The sequence below is a fragment of the Oncorhynchus mykiss genome, chromosome 6 (assembly GCF_057628025.1).
Source record: "Oncorhynchus mykiss isolate SJ-2025 chromosome 6, ASM5762802v1, whole genome shotgun sequence".
Classification (NCBI taxonomy): Eukaryota; Metazoa; Chordata; class Actinopteri; order Salmoniformes; family Salmonidae; genus Oncorhynchus; species Oncorhynchus mykiss.
The window spans coordinates 72,928,509-72,951,610 of NC_143027.1; the positions used below are offsets into that span (position 1 = coordinate 72,928,509).

The 23,102-nt window shown below is 45.5% G+C and overlaps 1 protein-coding gene across 31 annotated transcripts in view; it reads left to right on the top strand.

The window, feature by feature from the left end:
* LOC110526543 (pleckstrin homology domain-containing family A member 7) overlaps nucleotides 1-23,102 on the top strand; it is a 135,924-nt gene that overhangs the window by 41,280 nt on the left and 71,542 nt on the right. For 19 of the 31 annotated variants that reach the window (XM_090238836.1, XM_036980924.2, XM_036980925.2 and 16 more), the window contains one exon: nucleotides 22,750-22,833. In XM_090238836.1, coding sequence (XP_090094962.1) covers nucleotides 22,750-22,833 — 84 coding nt within the window. Of the gene's footprint in view, nucleotides 1-12,252; nucleotides 12,498-22,749; nucleotides 22,834-23,102 lie in introns of those variants that run through there. The other 12 variants (XM_090238805.1, XM_090238807.1, XM_090238806.1 and 9 more) reach the window with 2 other exon arrangements.

The window sequence follows — 23,102 nt, forward strand, 5'->3', positions numbered from 1 at the left end:
TCTACTTCCCTACTCTTCCCTGTCCTCTCTACTTCCATACTCTTCCATCTCCTATCTCTGTCCTCTCCTCTACTTCCCTAAACTCCCCTACTCTTCCCTCTCATATACTTCCCTAAACTACCCAACTCTTCTCTCTCCTCTCCTCTACTCTCCTACTCGTCCCTCTCCTCTACTTCCCTAAACTACCCTACTCTTCTCTCCCCTCTCCTCTCCTCTACTCCCCTAAACTACCCTACTCTTCCCTCTCCTCTACTCCCCTAAACTACCCTACTCTTCTCTCCCCTCTCCTCTCCTCTACTCCACTAAACTCCCCTACTCTTCCCTCTCCTCTACTCCCCTAAACTACCCTACTCTTCTCTCCCCTCTCCTCTCCTCTACTCCCCTAAACTCCCCTACTCTTCCCTCTCCTCTACTTCCCTAAAATACCCTACCCTTCCCTCTCCTCTACTCCCCTAAACTACCCTACTCTTCCCTCCCACCCCCTCTCCTCTACTTCCCTAAACTACTCTACTCTTCTCTCCCCTCTCCTCTCCTCTACTCCACTAAACTCCCCTACTCTTCCTTCTCCTCTACTTCCCTAAACTACCCTACTCTTCCCTCTCCTCCCTAAACTACCCTACTCTTCCCTCTCCTCCCTAAACTACCCTATTCTTCTCTCACCTCCCCTCTCCTCTACTCCCTAAACTCCCATACTCTTCCCTCTCCTCTACTCCCTAAACTCCCCTACTCTTCACTCTCCTCTACTCCCTAAACTACCCTACTCTTCCCTCTCCTATACTCCCTAAACTACCCTACTCTTCCCTCTCCTATACTCCCTAAACTACCCTACTATTCCCTCTCCTCTACTCCCTAAACTCCCATACTCTTTCTTCACTCTCCTCTACTCCCTAAACTCCCCTACTATTCCCTCTCCTCTACTCCCTAAACTACCCTACTCTTCCCTCTCCTATACTCCCTAAACTACCCTACTATTCCCTCTCATCTACTCCCTAAACTCCCATACTCTTCCCTCTCCTCTACTCCTTAAACTCCCCTACTCTTCCCTCTCCTCTACTCCCCTAAACTACCCTACTCTTCCCTCTCCTATACTCCCTAAACTACCCTACTATTCCCTCTCCTCTACTCCCCTAAACTACCCTACTCTTCCCTCTCCTATACTCCCTAAACTACCCTACTATTCCCTCTCCTCTACTCCCTAAACTCCCATACTCTTTCTTCACTCTCCTCTACTCCCTAAACTCCCCTACTATTCCCTCTCCTCTACTCCCTAAACTACCCTACTCTTCCCTCTCCTATACTCCCTAAACTACCCTACTATTCCCTCTCATCTACTCCCTAAACTCCCATACTCTTCCCTCTCCTCTACTCCTTAAACTACCCTACTCTTCCCTCTCCTATACTCCCTAAACTACCCTACTATTCCCTCTCATCTACTCCCTAAACTCCCATACTCTTCCCTCTCCTCTACTCCCTAAACTACCCTACTCTTCCCTCTCCTATACTCCCTAAACTACCCTACTATTCCCTCTCATCTACTCCCTAAACTCCCATACTCTTCCCTCTCCTCTACTCCCCTAAACTACCCTACTATTCCCTCTCATCTACTCCCTAAACTCCCATACTCTTCCCTCTCCTCTACTCCCTAAACTCCCATACTCTTCCCTCTCCTCTACTCCCTAAACTACCCTACTCTTCCCTCTCCTCTCCTCTACTCCCTTAAACTACCCGACTCTTCCCTCTCCTCTACTCCCTAAACTCCCCTACTCTTCCCTCTCCTCTACTCCCCTAAACTACCCTACTCTTCCCTCTCCTATACTCCCTAAACTACCCTACTATTCCCTCTCCTCTACTCCCTAAACTCCCATACTCTTCCCTCTCCTCTACTCCCTAAACTACCCTACTCTTCCCTCTCCTCTACTCCCTAAACTACCCTACTCTTCCCTCTCCTCTCCTCTACTCCCTTAAACTACCCGACTCTTCCCTCTCCTCTACTCCCTAAACTCCCCTACTCTTCCCTCTCCTCTACTCCCCTAAACTCCCCTACTCTTCCCTCTCCTCTACTCCCCTAAACTACCCTACTCTTCCCTCTCCTATACTCCATAAACTACCCTACTATTCCCTCTCCTCTACTCCTTAAACTACCATACTCTTCCCTCCCCTCTCCTCTACTCCTTAAACTACCATACTCTTCCCTCCCCTCTCCTCTACTCCTTAAACTACCATACTCTTCCCTCCCCTCTCCTCTACTCCTTAAACTACCATACTCTTCTCTCCCCTCTCCTCTACTCCTTAAACTACCATACTCTTCCCTCCCCTCTCCTCTACTCCCCTAAACTCCCCTACTCTCCCCTCTCCTCTACTCCTTAAACTACCTTACTCTTCCCTCCCCTCTCCTCTACTCCTTAAACTACCATACTCTTCCCTCCCCTCTCCTCTACTCCCCTAAACTCCCCTACTCTCCCCTCTCCTCTACTCCTTAAACTACCATACTCTTCCCTCCCCTCTCCTCTACTCCCCTAAACTCCCCTACTCTCCCCTCTCCTCTACTCCTTAAACTACCATACTCTTCTCTCCCCTCTCCTCTACTCCTTAAACTACCTTACTCTTCCCTCCCCTCTCCTCTACTCCTTAAACTACCATACTCTTCCCTTCCCTCTCCTCTACTCCTTAAACTACCATACTCTTCCCTTCCCTCTCCTCTACTCCTTAAACTACCATACTCTTCCCTCCCCTCTCCTCTACTCCTTAAACTACCATACTCTTCCCTCCCCTCTCCTCTCCTCTACTCCCCTAAACTCCCCTACTCTTCCCTCTCCTCTACTTCCCTAAACTCCCCTACTCTTCCCTCTCCTCTACTTCCCTAAACTACCATACTCTTCCCTCTCCTCTACTCCCTAAACTACCCTACTATTCCCTCTCCTCTACTCCCCTAAACTACCCTACTCTTCTCTCCCCTCTCCTCTACTCCCCTAAACTACTCTTCTCTCCCCTCCCCTCTACTCCCCTAAACTACCCTACTCTTCCCTCCCCTCTCCTCTACTCCCCTAAACTACCCCACTCTTCCCTCCCCTCTCCTCTCCTCCCCTCTCCTCTACTCCCCTAAACTCCCCTACAGATGTAGGATCTTAATTTGAGCCCGTTTGCAGTAAAATAATTCTGTAGCAACAGGAAATATGAATCAAATCAAATGTTATTGGTTGCATACACATATTTAGCAGATGTTATTGCGGGTGTAACAAAATACTTGTGTTTCTAGTTCCAACAGTGCAGTAATATCTAACAATACACACAAATCTAGGGGAAGGGTTAGCTTAAAGAGTTAAGGTTAGGGTTAAGAGAAGGGTTAGCTAAAAGGGTTAACGTTAGGGTTAAGAGAAGGGTTAGCTAAAAGGGTTAACGTTAGGGTTAGCTAACATGCTAAGTAGTTGCAAAGTAGCTCAAAACTAGTAAGTAGTTGAAAAGTTGCCAATTAGCTACAATGCTAATGAGATTCAAGCTCGCAACTTTTGTGTCGCTAGACATTCGCGTTATACACCCCGACCAACCACGCTACTTTAGCTAAAATGATAAAGTTGTACGTGATAAGATTTGGTTATAATTAATGGCATTTTTTGTAGGGGTTGTTAGGCCAAATCAAGTCTGACATTTTAAAGTGGAAATTACAAACATTTGAAGCCTTTTTAAACCTTGAATACACTATAAGTTTGCATATCCTGCTGAGCAGGAAAATTCTCAGCAACAAAAATTATCAAATTAAGATCTTACATCTTTCCTCTCCTCTCCTCTCCTCTCCTCTCCTCTCCTCTCCTCTCCTCTCCTCTCCTCTCCTCTCCTCTCCTCTCCTCTCCTCTCCTCTCCTCTCCTCTACTCTACTCTACTCTACTCTACTCTACTCTACTCTACTCTACTCTACTCTACTCTACTCTACTCCCCTCCACTCTACTCTCCTCCCGTCTCTAACCCCTCAACTCCCCTCCACTCCCCTCTCCACTCTGAGCTGAACAGGATTATTGGGAGGCCAGGCAGGGAGCCCTCAGCCAGCCCAGAGCCTGGCAACCATGGGACACCCCCTAACAGGCCTGGGTCTGGGCAGACCAGAGTTTTGTGCTGATAGCAGTCCAGACAAAAAGGCTTTTAGATGATCTGTTTGCCTGTAATGTATTTTTGTGCTAATATCAGATTGAGATAAGGATGAATGAATCCAGGACCTCAGGGTATGAGGAAACCAAGGGCTCTCTCTCTGTTACTCATCTGTCGTCACATTTTCTGTAGTATTTTCCACCATCCCACCACAGATGTCATTTCCTCATTTTGCTGAGTGTGATCATTATTCATGTTTATCTCTCGTAGATACAGTATGACAATATCATCAGTGTGGTGTGGTGGGGACTGGTCGGGGACGAGGTGCCTGCGGCCGTCTCAGGTAGTAATGTTACAGGCCCTAGGAGTCACCTCATTACTCTGGCTAATTAAGCCCTGGCTGGAGCCCTTCTGATTGGCTGGCTGCATAAGATCAAGGCATAATGTCACATCTCCCAATTACAACCTGCAAATGGTCCGCAATCAAGATGGAGAGGCTCATCTGAGCATGAGAATTGAATTCTGGGCCCTGGACTGAGCTTCCTCCCTGTCTGCCTGCTCTGAGCCTCTCTGAGTCTAGAGAGGAGAGAGCAGGGCCGGCATTATGGGTGGGCCTTAGGGGGCTTGGCCCGACCTACCATACCTCCTTGCCCGTCCAAATAAAATATAGAAATATTGATAATTTATTTGACCGAGACGCTCACTGGCAGAAAGACGCATCAATCTCAGATAAAGCATCTGAGCGATCGAAACAGCGCCCCTCTGTCTCAGTATGTGTAGACCATGTATCTGATGCTGTCTGGACCAAAAGAACATGTCATGTTGACTATTTCTGCCCAGACAGCATTAGATAGATGGGCTACATGTAGTAAGACAGAGTGGTGCTGTTTTGCTCACTTGGTTGCTTTCTTCGGTGAGATACTGAAGTTTCAACAGAGAGAAAGGGCTCACTCTCGCCAAAATGTTTCCAGAACACGTCCAATGCATTTCTATGGGAATAATATACAAACCTAAGCTAGTTGCCTGACTTCCCACCTTTGGGACAATGACTCACATTGTCAGGGCAGAGACATGAGCATCTTGTCTTATACAGATCTCTGGTTTCAGACACTTGGGAATTGGAAAAGAAAGTTGGCGGGTGCACAGTGCCAGCTTCCTCTAAAGCAGGGGTGTCAAACTTATTCCATGGAGGGCCTAGTGTCTGTGGGTTTTTCCTTTCAATTAAGACCTATACAACCAGGTGGAGTTCTTTACTAATTAGTGACCTTCATTCATCAGTCAAGTACAGGGGAGGAGCGAAAACCCACAGACACTCGGCCCTCCATGGAATGAGTTTGACATACAGTATGTGCTCTAAAGTAAATTGACGTTTTGCCAGTATTATATAATTACTCCTGTCAAACTACTTCACCAGATAGTGATACTTCACCAGATAGCATGACTATCTAATGACAGAGGATCATTAGCTTATTTAAAAACATAGCTGTGTATTCTTTCAAGGTGCATAGGTCTATGCCTATTAGGGAAGCCCACAATTTGGGCAGAGTGCATGGTAATAGGCCGAGCTGGTAATTGAGTTGTGGCTGTCAGTGAAAAGGGTCTCAAATATGCATGATAATGTGTCTTGAGTATAATTTAAAATGTTGAGACAATAAGAAGTGGAGGGTGTTGGTCGAAGATATGGTACATCTATGTCCATGCACTCAGTTCTCCAGAATGCTCTCAGCTGGCCTCCCGAGTGGCACAGTGGTCTAAGACTCTTATTGCATCGCAGTGCAATAGCTGTGCCACTCAGACATCCCCAAATGGACACTTACCTACTTTTCTGACTGTCTTCTGACCACGTCCATCACTAATAAGCTGAGCTTCTCAGTACATTTTATTTTCACCTTACACTGTAAGTCAATTAAATCTGTCGCAGCCGGCTGCGACCGGGAGACCCATGGGGCGGCGCACCATTGTCCCAGTGTCGTACTGGTTAGGGGAGGGTTTGGCCGGCAGGGATGTTCTTGTTCCATTGCGCAGTAGCAACTCCTGTGGTGGGTCGGGCGCAGTGCACGCTGACACGATTGCCTGGTGTACCGTGGTTCCTCCGACACATTGGTGCGGCTGACTTCCGGGTTAAGCGGGCATTGTGTCAAGAAGCAGTGTGGCTTGGCTGGGTTGTGTTTCGAAGGACGCACGACTCTCGACCTTCGCCTCTTCCGAGTCCATATGGGAGTTGCAGCGATGGGACAAGACTGTAACTACCAATTGGATACCACAATATTGGGGAGAATAAGGAGTAAAAAAAAATGCTGTCAGCTGTCTTACACCAATTCTTATGCATTCATTGTTTCATCGTGTGAATTGTTTGCCCTTTAATTGTTTATTTTGATAAATTCCCCATTATATCACCAGTAGACCAAGTAAATGTACCATTAATCCCCAACATTTGGTTGAATTAATTTCTGTTAATAAATGTATTAATTACAGTAATTTATGGTTCTCATTCTCTGAGTGGAAATGTTGTTTGCAGAGTTCACAACCTGCTATAGTAGTGTTATTTTAATAACCATCATTTACGACTTTTATCAATCTTTTAAATTGTATTTTGTTTGGAGTGATCTATGAGCATGTGTCTGGTTTCTCCGTCCTGATAACTTAGAGGTAGCACGCGCGCCTGAGCTCGCATAGAAGTAGACCTACCTGGCCTGCTGCATGCAAATGTAGGAAAGTGTCCATTTGGCAATGTCTAATTTCTGACTCTTCTGACCACATCCATCACTAATAAGCTGAGCTTCACAGTACATTTTATCTTTACCTTACACAGTAAGTCAATGAAGTTTGCTTTTTTAACATCCATTGCAAATGATGTTAGTTCCTCACAATATTCGGGGAAAAAAATCCAACACTCTCCCGTTCTCGATAATCATCAAGCCTCAGTGTGAAAGAGCAAAATATCATGATCTGATGATCCCATATATCCAGTTTAAAAATATCATGATCTAATGATCCGATTATCCAGTGTAAAAATATCATGATCTGATGATCCCATATATCCCGTGTAAACGTCAGCTGTCTGGAAACTCAGAGTCCGGAAAAGGCTAGTTGATACAATTTTGCAAGTTCTCTAGTGCCGGATCCAGTTAATTGATTTGATACAATATTGCACTTCACTAGCGATAGCTCAAGTCAAGACACATAGAAAGGGAGGCAGACAGGTGGAGTAGAGGGATGAATGCGATTTGAAATAACCTGAATTTTCATCAGGATATTTTCTTCTGTTTTTATTTGTCAGCTTTAGACCGATTTATTTTACTCAGTTGACGATGGAAGTTGCCGTATAGGACTACTGCTGCATTGGCCTATAGGCTACCTCTGAGTTCCATGTGCTCATCTCTTTAGCCGCCAATGGGCCACAGCGTATCAATGTGTCCAGGATAAATTGTAAATTGCTTCCCAAAACTTGAAACTCACGAGCTGTCTATGGTCTTTACTGATTTGTTCTGGCGCCGGCCCTGGGAGCGAGGAGAGGAGACTGAGGAGACTGTCATCTTAAGGACAGTGAAGAGAAGGATGAGAGGAGCATCCCTCTGCCACTGTTAACACCATGTGTTTACAGCAGTCCACGGTCAGTTGGGGAACTAAATGTGTCACTGTAGGTTATGATCAATACAATCAATATTTTTTTGCCAATATGCACAAATCATCATTATCATCCTCTTCTTTTCAATTATCATCATCATTTCTCATCGTCATTCATTGTCAATCATTACTATCATCAGTCGTTGTCCTCCTCTATGCAGATCCCAGGGCATCGACATTGGTTGAAACCAATCAGCATCCAGGACCAGACCTATCCATTGTACAACCCCCAGTAGACCTCATCCCCCCCCCCCTATTCCCTCTGTGGTACAGGCTGGGCTCCATGCTCAGGTCTCCCTAGAGATTGTCTCTACTGCGGTGCTGCTACCGCAGCCGAGAGGGCTCATTAACATGTGATTGGCTGAGGCAGGCTGTGATGGAGTGTGACGGTTATCAGGCTCATTAGAGCTTCTGAGCCGAGGGGGATGTGGGGGGATGGGGGGGAGGCTGGACATCTCTGAACCCCTGGTCCTGTACTGAGCAGCGGTATTGATCTTTGGGTATGGGGGTCAGCCAGATAAGAGAGGGGGGCTGTTTTCATTTAGATTTGCCTTCATAGAGTTAGTTAGCTGAACTCCTGTGTTACTGATGGAGCAGAGCGATATGCTCGGAATACTGAAAGCCAACATTTCAATTCAAGTGTGGCTCTTATTCAAATGTTTATTATCTGTGTAAGAAACATGATAACCTATTCATTTCAAACAGTTTCTGACTCATGAATGTTCTCTCTCTCTCCCTTTCCCTCTCTCTCTCCCTTTCCCTCTCTCTCTCCCTTTCCTTCTCTCTATTTGTCTCTCTCTTTGTGGTAAAAGAGAGAGAAGTGTTTTTGTGTGTCATAGTATTCCAAGTGCAAGCAAGGAGAACACAGCACTGTCACAGGCTTGCCATATAGTCATCTCCTCCAGATGAGGACTGAAGTGTGCTTCTGTCCCAGGGTTCCAGAGACAGTTTTCCAATAAATATTGAGGCAAAGCTCATTAGAGGATGTTAACAAACCATGTGTTGGATCTGACGTATTCAGAGGTGCGTTATACTGTTGCTGATGTTGTTCTTGAGCGTGACTGCTTTACTAAATGCACCGAGTTGAAGTGTGAGTGAGTTCAGGCGGACAAAGGGGGAAATGGGCAACAGGACAGAACATTGTGTGTTCTGCTGGAAGTGTCAAGTTTTGTTTTCCAGGCAGCTGAAGGGTACTTGTGCCAAGCTAGTGCAAGGGTCATGGCACTCCAGCAGCCTCAACTCCTCTGATCCTGCGGTAAGTGATGGAGGGGACTGCTGGTCACCAGTGTCTATGGGCCTGGTCCTACATTTACATTGTCTAGTCATTCCTTTCAGCAGGCGCTGTAGACTATCGCTGTAGACTATCGCTGTAGACTATCGCTGTAGACTATCGCTGTAGACTATCGCTGTAGACTATCGTTGTTAGTCAGTGACTAACAAGTCGTTGACAAGATCATTTGCTGTACATACTGTCATTGGAAGAAGTTGTGGTTTAAGTAGCAAGTGATTCATCTGAACAAGGAGGTGACAGTGTTGAACATCAAGTGTGTTGTAGTCTATTGATGGAGATAAAGAGCAGTGAAAAACAGGAGGGGAGGAAAGTTAGTGTCCCCCCTCCTTTCCTAGCAGCACACTGTTTGGGTATGCAGTTCACAGGAAGGTGACCCCTGATTGCTTTGGATGGCAGTCAGGTAGTGAGCGATTGGGATATGGCATGCAGAGGCTGGATCTATGGGCATTAAATATTTCCCCTGAAGCTGCAGGACTCCTCATTGATTCTCCCTCCGATCCTCATCCCCCTTGTTCCAGATAACTCCCAACTTTGTATTTTGCCACAGCAGATCTCTGTCTCTATTGATCCCAAGGTAAGTGTCTTTGAAAGTCATTTAATTGGGATGGTTGGAGAGGGCCATAAAACAGCCATTTCTTTGATGAATTACATCAAATCATCCTTTATAAATATTTATTTGTCAGCTAATTTTGTGCCATTGGAGTAATGGAAGTGCTGATGTGGACACTTGAATGGCTCCCTCCTCTTACTCCTCTTCCCCAGGCCTCTTACTGTTTAGACTGCTGTTGGCAATGCCTGGAAAAATGACAAACAGGAGTGAGAGTGTTGATGAGTGTTTATCACACCGTAACCAAGAGCAACGGTTCTACTATACAAGCTATTAACGCTTGGCCATAAAAAGGAGCAACAGAGGGGAGTAATGAGAGGAGAGCTGCTGAGATGGCCATTCTGTAAAGGGCCTATATGGACACCAGGAAACCTTAGCTGGATTAGATGGCTGAAGACCAACCATCTCATTTTGTTTACTTGGTCATAGAAACACTTTTAATGGTGACGGACATGTAATTTGTCCCGGTTTTTGGTCTGTGTCTGGCATTGCATGTCTCCCCTCCCACCGGCACAGTAAATGCAACGTTTATTCCACGTTGACTCAACCAGAGTGTGCCCAGTGGGCTGACGCTACCGTCTCATCTTAGGAACAGCATCAACGTTCATCAACGTGATTCCTTTTCAGAATGTCTTCTAATCCTGGAGAACAAAGTGTGTGAGAGAGTGGCCCTCTCGTCCAGCTAAACCCCTCATTATAGTCCCAGGTCCCCTCTCCTTTCAGGCCTCTCTAATTAGCTGTTGGCTAGCCTCTGCTTTGGAGCAGCGCGACCTTGTGGCTGGAGGTGTGTGGTACAACACTGCATTTTAATGTGTCGTGTCAGAAGAAGCATCGTGCCTTGGCTGTTGTATGCTGCTCAGTCTCTGTGTCCTCAATCGTCTCCCTCCTGCCAGGGTGACACAGTGCCACGGTTCAGGCCTTGTGTTTACTTCCCATGGAGCATGTTGGGACCTGCCAGGGCCACTCTGTGCCCAGTGCCCAGCAGTGTATCAGGGCTTTAGAGGGCATCTGTGGTGTGGGCCTGGGTGAGGAGAGAAGAGGGTCCGATTGTTCCCACAGGAGCAAGCTAGGCAGAGTTGATCCACCTGTAAAAAATCCCCTGGCTGGGTGGTTGAGATATGTTTCAGTCCGGCCATAATGCATCCTAATGAGGTAACCTCAGCCTGTCAGACAGACAGTTACTCTGCTAAAGGAGTGCATAAAGTACAGAGAAGAGGAGTGTCTTCTTCACTGAAGTAAGACTTGCCAGTCAGCGATGAGATGGGAGGGCTCAGGGCTCGGTAGCCAGGCGGTACCCAGCAGGTTTTCCCATTTTCTCATTGAATGATTAGTAGCTTTTCAATGCTCCAAATGCTTTTTGTAGCTCTGTATGGATCATTTCCCACAACATGGTTTGAATTGAAGCTGGCATGGCTGTAGTGCTTAGTTGAGGGAACTGATAAAGGCAAATGGACATGTGTAAATCCTCATGCAGAATGATTATCTTCTTAATGGACTTAACTCATTCTGCTGGGATAATAACCACCGTTAAAATAATTCACTCGGCTAGGCCTGACCGGACTTATTAGATTCTGGATGTCCCTGACTCTGTTGTCTTACTCTGTACCTTCCCTTTCACATTGGTAATGGCCTTTTACATCACTGGAAATGATTGTGGTGAAAGGGCTCTATGACTCTCCATGCTAACTGTCTCATCATTTAGTCTTATATTAGATCCACTCGTTTTTATGTAGTTTGAAAAATTTGCCTAATTTATTGTGCAACACAGTTGCCAATATGAATCTGGTGTTTGTTGCAGATAACTGGATTAGATTTCCAATAAAAATCATTAACCCCCTGCGTCAAATGAATGCTACATGCCATGGTACTCATTGGTGATTAGTAGAAACGCAGACACTGATGAGAAATCAGTCACAGTCAGTCACAGTCAGTGGTACTTGGTGTCCTGACCTGCATAGCTCTGAAAGTCGTACCACATTAGTTACATCACAATAGATTCAGGTTCAACATGCCTCTGTCAAATCTCTCACTGACTAGGCCTATCTGAGATGAATCAGTCTACACCTCAGCTTAATCAACCCAATGTTTGTAGAAATGTTATTGTCTCTTTTGAATTAGCTAAGGAATGCTGTCTAAGTTCTGCAGTAAATGTGTTATGAAATCAATTGCATCGAACACTTGCAAACTTTCCTTTCAAGAAGATCAACTATTTTTATTTTAATAAAGAAAGGGCTAGCTGCTAGCAGTTTGTCTAGTTCTTAAGCTATTCCTTTTGGCACATGAACCATGGTTGTTTATCATTTACAATATTGACCAAGGGGCAGTGTCAATAGCACCTGCTCTCCGGGCCTGGCCTGCATACCTCTGGATCAGTTTCACTTCCTTCACCATCCCCATGAGGTCACAGCACACTATTGTCTTCAGCCAATCTGCTGGCCCACAGCAGGGGTTATAAAAGTGGTACTATACCTTCTGAAAGTATGTGTGAGAAGCAGACAAACTTATTAAAGTGTCTTACCTCAGACAGTGGTTTCTGTTAACAAGGAGAAGATAGATTCCTCTGCCTCCTGTCACAATGTGTGATACGGAGTGTGGAGCAACTGATTGACTATTGCATGCCCACATTTGGGAAAATCAACCACTGAGGAGCAGTGAGGTTTCCATGTTAGGAGAACTCCATGTCAATGTCCCCTCCCACCTTCCCCTACCCCTAGCTCCAAGGCTGCAACTCAGAGGAAAGACAAGGTACTCGGATGACAATAAAAGTGCCAAATATGTGGGTCAGGATGAAGTGATTAAGAGAGAGAGAGAGAGAGAGACTCCCCCTTGCCACCACCTTGAGGATCGCCAGTCTAACTTGGAGGAAGTAGATCATCCACTGGGACACGCCAGGTGAGTCTGCTCTGCTCCTTCACTTTGTGCAGAGAGAACAAAAGAGAGAGAGAATAATAGGACAGATCCAGTAGAAGATAAAAGAACAGACATCTGATCGGAGGTTACACAAGGAAATGTGATTAATAACATTTCACTTTTGGTTAAGGAGGAGAGAGAGAATGTGTGGCAAGCAAAGTAGTGGGAGGTGAGCAAGAGAGAGTGGACTGTGGAGTTGTAAGAGATTAGTGTGTTCCTGGTATTTGACGGAGGATCTGGTGTATGTGCAGCATGGCAACATGGCGCTAGGTGGTGTGTGAGGGTGAGGTGAAAAGCCCCCTGGGCCATGCCCATGCCCCTCTGTGCCACGCTGCCGACAGCATGGGTTTAGCCCCTCTATTGGAGAAGGGATTACCCTGAGCCTGTTGTTTTGCTGTGAAACTTGATACGGCGTGCCATGCCGGGCTGAACCTTGGACTACAAAGTTGTAAAATGTATTGAGGAGAGAAAAAGCTCTGGACTGAAATTAAAGCCTGGGGTTGCGGTAGCAGAGAGAACTTTGGGTGGCTTGAGTGTTTGACAATTGTTAGGACTTCCTCTGACACCGCCTCGTATAGAGGTCCTGGATTGCAGGGAGATCGACCCCAGTGATGTACCGGGCCGTGCGCACTACCCTCTGTAACGCCTTGTGGTCAGAGGCCGAGCAGTGATGCAGCCTGTCAAGATGCTCTCAATGGTGCAGCTGTGTAACTTTTTGAGGATCTGAGGGCCCATGCAAAATCTTTTCAGCTTCCTGAGGGGGAAGAGGTGTGATTGGGAAGAGTCTCTGTATAGTGTGTTTTACTGTAGCTCAAACAGTGTTTGTGTGTTGCAGAATATGTCCAATCAACTGAAATTCTTTGCACCTTTCTCGCTCAACATAAAATAGAACATTTCAAACGCTTTTCTGAGAAAATCTATTTTTTATTTAATCAGCTCTGTGGAAAATACTACCATCCTTTTAAGCAGTGTCTAAACGAATACTCCTCCCTCCTCTATCCTGTAGCTGCGCCTGAAAGGTTTTACATGGAAGTTAGACCTTAGTGCAAACAAAGCTCTGGTAGACCTGCTATTAGACCTGTCAGCCACACTAGCTGCTCCCTATCAGGACCACATGGAAACATAAACTACACTTAAGTGTTTTGGTTCCAACTGACATGCGACTGACATGCTGTTGAATATAAATATTTCCTGTGAGCTGAATGTTTAGCATTTCCTATAATATTGAAACATCAATCTTGTAAAGCCACTGAGACACCTAGACATTTTCGATGTTTTTAAGTATAGTTCCACATTGTCAACATGACCGTTAGCCTATTTCTTAAAATATCCCTGGTTTATACCTCTGGACATTTCAACAGTGTGATATTATTGTACTATATAATTATACTATGATTATACTGTTAATGATATTAACAATATAATCATCTTCATAAAGACATGGTGTAATTATAAATCTGGTGTAAAAATGCACAATAATGTTGATGTTAACATGTAACCTGTGATTTAACCACAGGTTACAGTGAGGATGTTAGGAAAGGTCTTAACTCTGAGTGGTACCCAGGCTGATAAGGCCTGAGCCATGAGTCTGCTGCATGGGGAGAAAGAGTTATGGAGGAGGAAGCACACGGAGACATGTAATCACATCACAGCCATGATTACTACTGGCTAATGAGCATGTGACCTAGCCTGCTCCTCGCAGCAGGTGGGGTCTGTCAATGTGTAGAAGGTCATTGTGTGGAATGTGTGTGTGTGTGGGGGGGGGGGATTCTTAGTGTGGGTGGGGGGGTGTCTCAGTGTGTGTGGGGTGTGTGTCTCTGTGACCCTGATAATGGAAGTGTTTAATGTTTTTATAACCCCTGACCTTTTCCTGTCAATCCTAAAGGTAAATGGAATTCTGTGCAAGGGATTAGTTTTGATCTCAATGGAGTTTGGCTGTGATGCTGATTGTTTGGTTCTGTCTTTGAAAACAATGCATGATTTGGAAAGGCATTGGGATGACCATTTCACCTCCATTTCCTCCCTTGTGATAAACCTTGTTATAAAAGGTTTGTCTATTTTTTTTATTTATTTAACCTTTATTTAACTAGGCAAGTCCGTTAAGAACAAATTCTTATTTTCAATGACAGCCTAGGAACAGTGGGTTAACTGCCTTGTTCAGGGGCAGAACTACATATTTTTACCTTGTCAGCTCAGGGATTCAAATTAGCAACCTTTCGGTTACTGGCTCAAAGCCTATTTGCAGAGTAGCCCTGGCAGTACGATGGAAATGTTTCATGCAGCTCTATTCATCCCGGGTGCTGCACCAATACTCCGATGCCAGTTAAGAGGTAGATGGAGTGGGGCCCTAGTCAGACTCAGGTGGCATGCATACCATCCACCGCTTCCTAGTATATTACTCGCTAACGTTCAGGCCCTGTTCAATGTTGGTCTGACCAATTGGAATCTATGCTTCAAGATGGTTTTGATCACGCGGACTAGGAAATGTTCTGGGTCGCCTCTGAAAATAGTATTGACGTATACACTGACTCAGTGTCTGGGCTAATCAGGAAGTGCATAGAGGATGTTGTTCCCAATGTGACGATTACAACTGATCCAAACCAAAAAATGTGGATAGATGGCAGCATAAACACAACTGAAAGCGCAAACCACTGCATTTAACCATTGCAAGGTGACTGGGAACATGGATGTGTACAAACAGGCAGGGGTGTAAAAAGTACCCCATTGTCATACTTGAATAAAAGAAAAGATACCTTAATAGAAAATGACTCAAGTGAAAGTCACCCAATAAAATACTACTTGAGTAAAAGTATAAAAGTATTTGGTTTTAAAATATACTTAAGTATCAAAAGTAAAAGTAAAAGTATAAATCTATCACGTTTCAGGGAAGACCCAGATGCAGACAGTGTCAAGTAACAAAAGTTTATTACTAGAACAGGGGGCAGGCAGTCTCAGGGTCAGGGCAGGCAGAGGTCAATAATCCAGTGTGGTGTGACAAGGTACAGAATGGCAGGCAGGCTCAGGGTCAGGGCAGGGAGAATGGTCGAAACCGGGAAACCAGGAACTAGAAACAGACAGGAGCAAGGGGAAAACGCTGGTAGGCTTGACGAACAAAAGGAACTGGTGAGAGACAAACAGAGAACCCAGGTACAAATACACTGTGGATAATAGGATACACTGTGGATAATAGGGAAGATGGGCGACACCTAGGGGGGGGGGGGAGGGGGGGGTGGAGACAAGCACAAAGACAGGTAAAACAGATCAGGGTGTGACAAAATCATTTCAAATGACTTCTATTAGGCGATCCAAACAATTTGAATTTTTATGGCATTTCCTATAATATTGAAACATCAATCTTGTAAAGCCAGCTGAGACACCTAGACATTTTTCGATGTTTTTAAGTATAGTTCCACATTGTCAACATGACCGTTAGCCTATTTCTTAAAATATCCCTGGTTTATACCTCTGAACAAAAAAAGTACGTATTTACCTGATTTATTTGATATTAATGGTTAGCAATTCATATTTAACTAATAGTGAGACATTTCTGTCCTACTAGTTAGTGTCTGTGTTTTTATGGTCTCCACTCTAGTTCCCTGCAGCTAATCTGGGCGTATGGTCACCAGAGATGGCTTGAGCTGACAAATTAGTTAAAGACTGCATTACATTGACAATAATGTTTTACTAGGGATAGTTTAGGAGTAGAACAATCCCTCATTGCCTCAAAATCAACCTTGCATCGGAGAAACTGAAACAGGGTGGGGTTAAGACAACAACCCCGTGCAGATAATGACCGGATGAACCCAGAGTGGCTTAAGGTGCCCCAATCTACATGGGATGGGTGGAATCAATCATGACTAAGCATTTTTAGTGTTAGCTATATATAGTACTCTGCATTTGTGTAAAGATTAGGTTTCTCGATCCAACACTCAAGGGTGTGGGGTCGACTAGCCTCATTACTAATTAATCGATATTGAATAAAGATGTTTGTTTGAAGAAATTACAAAGTCTCTCTCACTTGATTAGAATATTCCACAACATGAGTCCGCCAGATCAGAGGCAGTACGGATGACCAGGGATGTTCTCTTGAAAAAAAATGTGTGAATTGGACCATTTTCCTGTCCTGTTAAGCATTCAAAATGCTTTTGGGTGTCTGGGAAAATGTATGGAGTAAAAAGTACATTATATTTTTTCGGAATGTAGTGAAGTTAAAGTAGTCAAAAATATTAATAAAAAGTAAAGTACAGATATCCCCAAAAAACTACTTCAGTAGTACTTTAAAGGAATTTTACTAGAGTACTTTACACCACTGCAAACAGGCCAGCTATGACCTCCGTAAAGGCAATCAAAGAGGCAAAACGACAGTACATGGACAAATTGGAGTCGCAATTTAACGGCTCAAACACCAGACGTATAGGGACTCCAGACAGTCGCCGATTATAAAGGGAGAGCCAGCCATGACGTGGACATGATGCCTCGCTTTCGGACAAGCTAAACACTTTCTTCGCTCACTTTGAGGCACCAAACACAGAGCTGCCAAAACGGCCCCCGACACTCATGAGGACTATGTGCTCTTGTTCTTCGTGGCCGACTTGAGCAAGTCATTTGGCAGGTAGCCTAGTGGTTCGAGAGTTGGACTAGTAACCGAAAAGTTGCAAGATCGAATCCCCGAGCTGACAAGGTAAAAATAGGTCTTTCTGCCCCTGAACAAGGGGCATCACTGTTCCTAGGCTGTCATTGAAAATAATATTTTTTTCTTATTAACTGACTTGCCTAGTTAAATAAAGGTAAAATAAAAATTAAATGTAAGCGTGTTGTCCCCACTTGCTTCAAAATGTCCAACATTGTACCCAAGAAAGCGAAGGTAACTAAACTAATTTACTATCTCCCCGTAGCACTCACTTCTGTCATCGTGAAGTGCTTTGAGAGGCTAGTTAAGGAACATATCACCTCCATCTTACCCGACACCCTAGACCACTACAAATCGCATATTATCCAACAGATAAATGGACGACGCAATCACAATTGCACTACACACTGCCCTATCCCACCTGGACAAGAGAAATACCTATCTAAGAATGCTGTTCATCAACTACAGCTCATCCTTCAACACCGTAGTGCCCTCTAAGCTCATGACTAAGCTCAGGGCCCAGGGTCTGAACCCTTCCTGTGCAACTGGGTCCTGGACTTCCTCCCGGGCCGACCCCAAGTTGTGAAGACAGGCAACAATAACTCTGCCACGGTGATCCTCAACACGGGGGCCCCACTGGGGTGCGTGCTCAGTCCCCTCCAGTACTCCCTGTTCACCCATGACTATGTGGCCACGCATGTCTCCAACTCAATCATCAAGTTTGCTGACAACACAACAGGCCTGATTGCCAACGACGATGAGACAGCCTACAGGAAGGAGTTGAGAGCCCTAGCGGAGTTGTGCCAGGAAAATAATCTCTCCCTCAACGTCAACAAAACGAAGGAGCGGATTGTTGTCTACAGGAGACAGCAGAGAGAGCACACCCCCATCTACATTGACAGGGCCTTAGTGGAGATGGTCAAAAGCTTCAAGTTCCTAGGCGTGCACATCAGTGACAACCTGAAATGGTCCCTTCACACAGACAGTGTGGTGAAGACTGCGCAACAGCGCTTCTTTAAACTCTGGAGGCTGAAGAAATTTGGGTTTGCCCCTAAGACCCTTACAAACTTCTGCATATGCACCATTGAGAGCATCCTGTCAAGCTGTATCACCTCCTGGTATGGCAATTGCACTATCCACAACTCCAGGGCTCTCCAGAGGGTGGTGCGGTTAGCCCAACGCATCACCGGGGGCACTTTGCCTGCCCTCCAGGACAAGAAGATCATAAAGAACTTTAGCCACCCGAGCCACGGCCTGTTCACCCCGCTACCATCTAGAAGGGGGAGACGGTACAGGTGGATCAAAACTGGGACCGAGAGACTGAGAAACAGAGGATGAGTATTTCTGTCTGTGATAAAGCCCTTTTGTGGGGGAAAAAACTATTCTCATTGACTGGGCCTGGCTTCCCAATGGGTCGACCTGGCTCCCAAGTGGGTGGGCCTATGCCCTCCCAGGCCCACCCATGGCTGCGCCCCTGCCCAGTCATGTGAAATCCATAGATTAGGGCCTAATGAATTTATTTCAAATGATTGATTTCCTTATTTGAACTGTAACTCAGCAAAATCTTTGAAATTGTTGCGTTTATATTATTTTTAGTATACATAGAGTATACAACACTAGTCACTTTAATAATGTTTACATACTGTTTCATCCACGTTATATGTATATAATGTAATAAAACATTTTACACTTTGTTAGTAAGCACCTCTACAAACATTTTGGGGTGTGCGTCAGCTCATGCGTTTTACTGAAGTGTGTCTGCAACCAGTTCCCTGAGTACTACACTATGTGGCAAAACAAACAGGGCCACTGTGCTGCCTGAACTGTTTGTTCACTAAGTAGGAATGCAGTGAATTCCATGACAAGTAGTTCAGAAGTAATGTGGCTGAAACAAACGGTCCAAAGAGTGCAGGTTCCTAATTAACAGTGGAGGGTAGGGTACTACTACATGGGCCTGGTGTAGTTCAACACACTACATGCTGTTACTGGAACACAGGCCAGGACCAAACAGAGTAGAGAGTTGTGTTTGTGTGTGTGTTGTTCTGTGTTTGTGTGGGTTGTAATGTGTTTTTTTGCGTGTTGATTTGTGTGCGTTTTTGTGCTTGTGTGTGCAGAAATGGCTCTGATGCTCAACGGCAGCTTCCTGTGAACTTTTGAAAAATGTCAACCCATAAATCTCTCTAAACAACCAGATTTATTTCCTTTACTTTGCTGCATGACACCGCAGTAATACTAACAGGGTTGGTATAACACTATGCGTCAGCTGGTAAAGGCTGTAGTTGTCCTTCAGGAGGCGTTTGCTATATGCTGCTGACACCAGTCTGTTTACTCACGGTATTACCATGCACACTGTAAACATTAGGATGCCTATTGAGCAAGTGTGATGCTGCCGCTGCAGACTGCCTCTCAGGCTGGTGCAGTCCACAGGAGGCTGCCTCTCAGGCTGGCACAGTCCACAGAAGGCTGCCTCTCAGGCTGGCACAGTCCACAGGAGGCTGCCTCTCAGGCTGGCACAGTCCACAGGAGGCTGCCTCTCAGGCTGGCGCAGTCCACAGGAGGCTGCCTCTCAGGCTGGCACAGTCCACAGGAGGCTGCCTCTCAGGCTGGCGCAGTCCACAGGAGGCTGCCTCTCAGGCTGGTGCAGTCCACAGGAGGCTGCCTCTCAGGCTGGCACAGTCCACAGGAGGCTGCCTCTCAGGCTGGTACAATCCACAGGAGGCTGCCTCTCAGGCTGGCACAATCCACAGGAGGCTGCCTCTCAGGCTGGCACAATCCACAGGAGGCTGCCTCTAAGGGCTGGCACAGTCCACAGGAGGCTGCCTCTCAGGCTGGCACAGTCCACAGGAGGCTGCCTCTCAGGCTGGCACAGTCCACAGGAGGCTGCCTCTCATGCTAATACAGTCCACAGGAGGCTGCCTCTTATGCTAATACAGTCCAGTCCAGAGCATGCTGCCTCTCAGGCTGGCACAGTCCATTACAGTCCAGAGCAGACTGCCACAGTCCACAGGAGGCTGCCTCTCATGCTAATACAGTCCAGTCCAGAGCAGGCTGCCTCTCATGCTAATACAGTCCAGTCCAGAGCAGACTGCCACAGTCCACAGGAGGCTGCCTCTCATGCTAATACAGTCTAGTCCAGAGCATGCTGCCTCTCAAGCTAGTACAGTTAACAGCAGGCTGCCTTTCAGTCTTGTTCAGTCCAGTCTACAGCAGCCGGAGAGGGATGGCTCAGCTCTGCTCTGGGAGGACCTTAGCGCTTCATATCTGTCCAGTGGCCCCTCAGACAAATGGGCCTGTCTTCTCAGTGGCCACGCTTGAGTAAAGAGCCCAGAGAGGGCTGTGGTGCTGTGGTGCTGGACACCATGATGAGATAGAGGAACACACAACACAGGACATACCGCTCACCAATATTTCTGCTCTATATTTTAAATGTTTTATTTAATTTAACGAGGCAAGTTAAATAAGAATGCATTATTTTTTACAGTGACGGCCTAGGAACAGTGGGTTAACTGCCTTGTTCAGGGGCAGAACAACAGATTTTTACCTTGTCAGCTTGGGTATTCGATCAACCTTTCGGTTACTGGCCCAACGCTCTAACCACTAGGCTACCTGCCGCCCCTAATGAGTCGAGGTTAACAGATGTTTTTCCATAGATACACAATGAATCTCTACAGTTGTGTGTATATATAGAACTACATCTATGGAATGCATATTCTAATGTGATTCTAGATTGTATGAGGATGTTGTGTTCACAATGTTGTTATTGAGAATGGGTTGGAAGAGAGCAGAGAGTACAGTCAGTTGTTGTCTATTACCTCAAATCTTGGTAAGTTTCAATTGCCAGTGTTTACATAAAGAATTACAGTAGGGTGAACAATCGTTCACAGTACTTTGATATTTCCCCTCCCCCAAAAGCATCACAATAACGTAACTTTGCGAGAGCGATTGAAACAGTCTCAAAGCAAAAATGTCCTCATGTAACAGCCTATTCAACTCCAACATGCTCTGATTTTACACGGAATTCAAGTGTAAGGAAGCATGAAATATTTCATTAGAGGTAAAGGCTGATTCATCTCATAATTCAGTTAAGACATCAGCAGTCATCTGGATTGAATGACATATGTGACTTTTACTTATTTCTGCTAGACTGATTGGACAATAAATTGGCCCACATCATTGCCCTGGTTGTGTTGTCATTATTGTGATGACTGTTTCCATAGTGACTAGATTGGTGTAGTATTTCTCATTGGCTGTTGAATATGACAGTGTAGTGTGAGAACTGCAAGCCTAGGGTGTGTTATGATGGTCTATCTGGAGGACAGCACAGCTCACCAGACCGCCTCTACACTCACATACAACATTCACACTCACACAATCTGACCCAGAAGTCCTCAGAGGGATAAACGACCAGGTCAGTCTGACCCAGAAGACCGCCGAGTGATTAAAGACCAGGTCAGTCTGGGTCAGAAGTCCTCATAGTGATTAACGACCAGGTCAGTCTGGGTCAGAAGTCCTCATAGTGATTAAAGACCAGGTCAGTCTGGGTCAGAAGTCCTCATAGTGATTAACGACCAGGTCAGTCTGGGTCAGAAGTCCTCATAGTGATTAACGACCAGGTCAGTCTGGGTCAGAAGTCCTCATAGTGATTAACGACCAGGTCAGTCTGGGCCAGAAGTCCTCATAGTGATTAACGACCAGGTCAGTGTGGTTCAGAAGTCCTCATAGTGATTAAAGACCAGACCAGTCTGGGTCAGAAGTCCTCATAGTGATTAAAGACCAGGTCAGTGTGGGTCAGAAGTCCTCATAGTGATTAAATACCAGGCCAGTCTGGGTCAGAAGTCCTCATAGTGATTAAAGACCAGGTCAGTGTGGGTCAGAAGTCCTCATAGTGATTAAAGACCAGGTCAGTGTGGGTCAGAAGTCCTCATAGTGATTAAAGACCAGGTCAGTCTGGGTCAGAAGTTTCTACCTGTGTATGTTCTGTACCTGGATAACCCTAAGTGGAAACGTATGGAATCCTGTCTGCTCCACTGCTCCTAAAGCTAATGTTGAATGAAGCAGAGACCTATTCTCTTACTGTCCGATGGGCACAGCTGCTACGCGACTGCCATCCAAAGTGTGTAAAAGTAAATAATTGATACGGACGGTTTAGAGCAAATCACATCATTGTGTTATTTTTCATTCTTTCCACCACCAGCGCTGCCCCCTGTCCATCTCTTCTTTTATCCAACGATACAGGGAAGCTTTAATGCCCTAGTTAAAGCGACGAATGACCCCATGTAATTGAAATCAATATAGCCTGGCAAGCTGGTAGGGGAGAGTGCTGAGACTTACACATTGTGTGAAATAATATGAGCCCCTGCCTTGGCCAGTCTTCAGCACTACCGCACATTCTACACTTTGCTGTGAAAGTCATTGGAAGTCTAGAAACTTGGTGTAGAATGCCCAACAAGCAGCCAGTGACCAATACATCAGTGCACAAAATAGTGGAGCGATCAAGCAGAAATATGATTCATGACGGAATACTAATTGTATTTTCTCCTTTGCTGTTGTTTTCAAACCTTCCCTCTCTTCCCTCCCTGTTCTCTCGCTCTCTGACTTTCTCAGCCATAACCAGAAGAGAACGTCGTTCCGACACCCTGTGACTGGACAGATATCTCCAGAAAACACTGAATATATGCTCCACGACAAGTGAGTGCACCTCTACTATTTTTACTCGAGGAAGGTTATAATGTGAGCTTCAGTGTAACGTCTGGTTGGTCCAAGGTCATGCTGGGAGGAGATGAGAATAGAGTGTAATTTAACTCGGATTAGAGTGTGAGATTGTCTGCTGCTTGTCCCAGGGATGAGATGAGGAGGAACAGGAACTGACTGCCTGAGGAAAGGCTTTCTATTAACTACAGTCATAGAAATGAACAATAATAATAACAATAATTATAAAACAAATTAGAAGGATGATG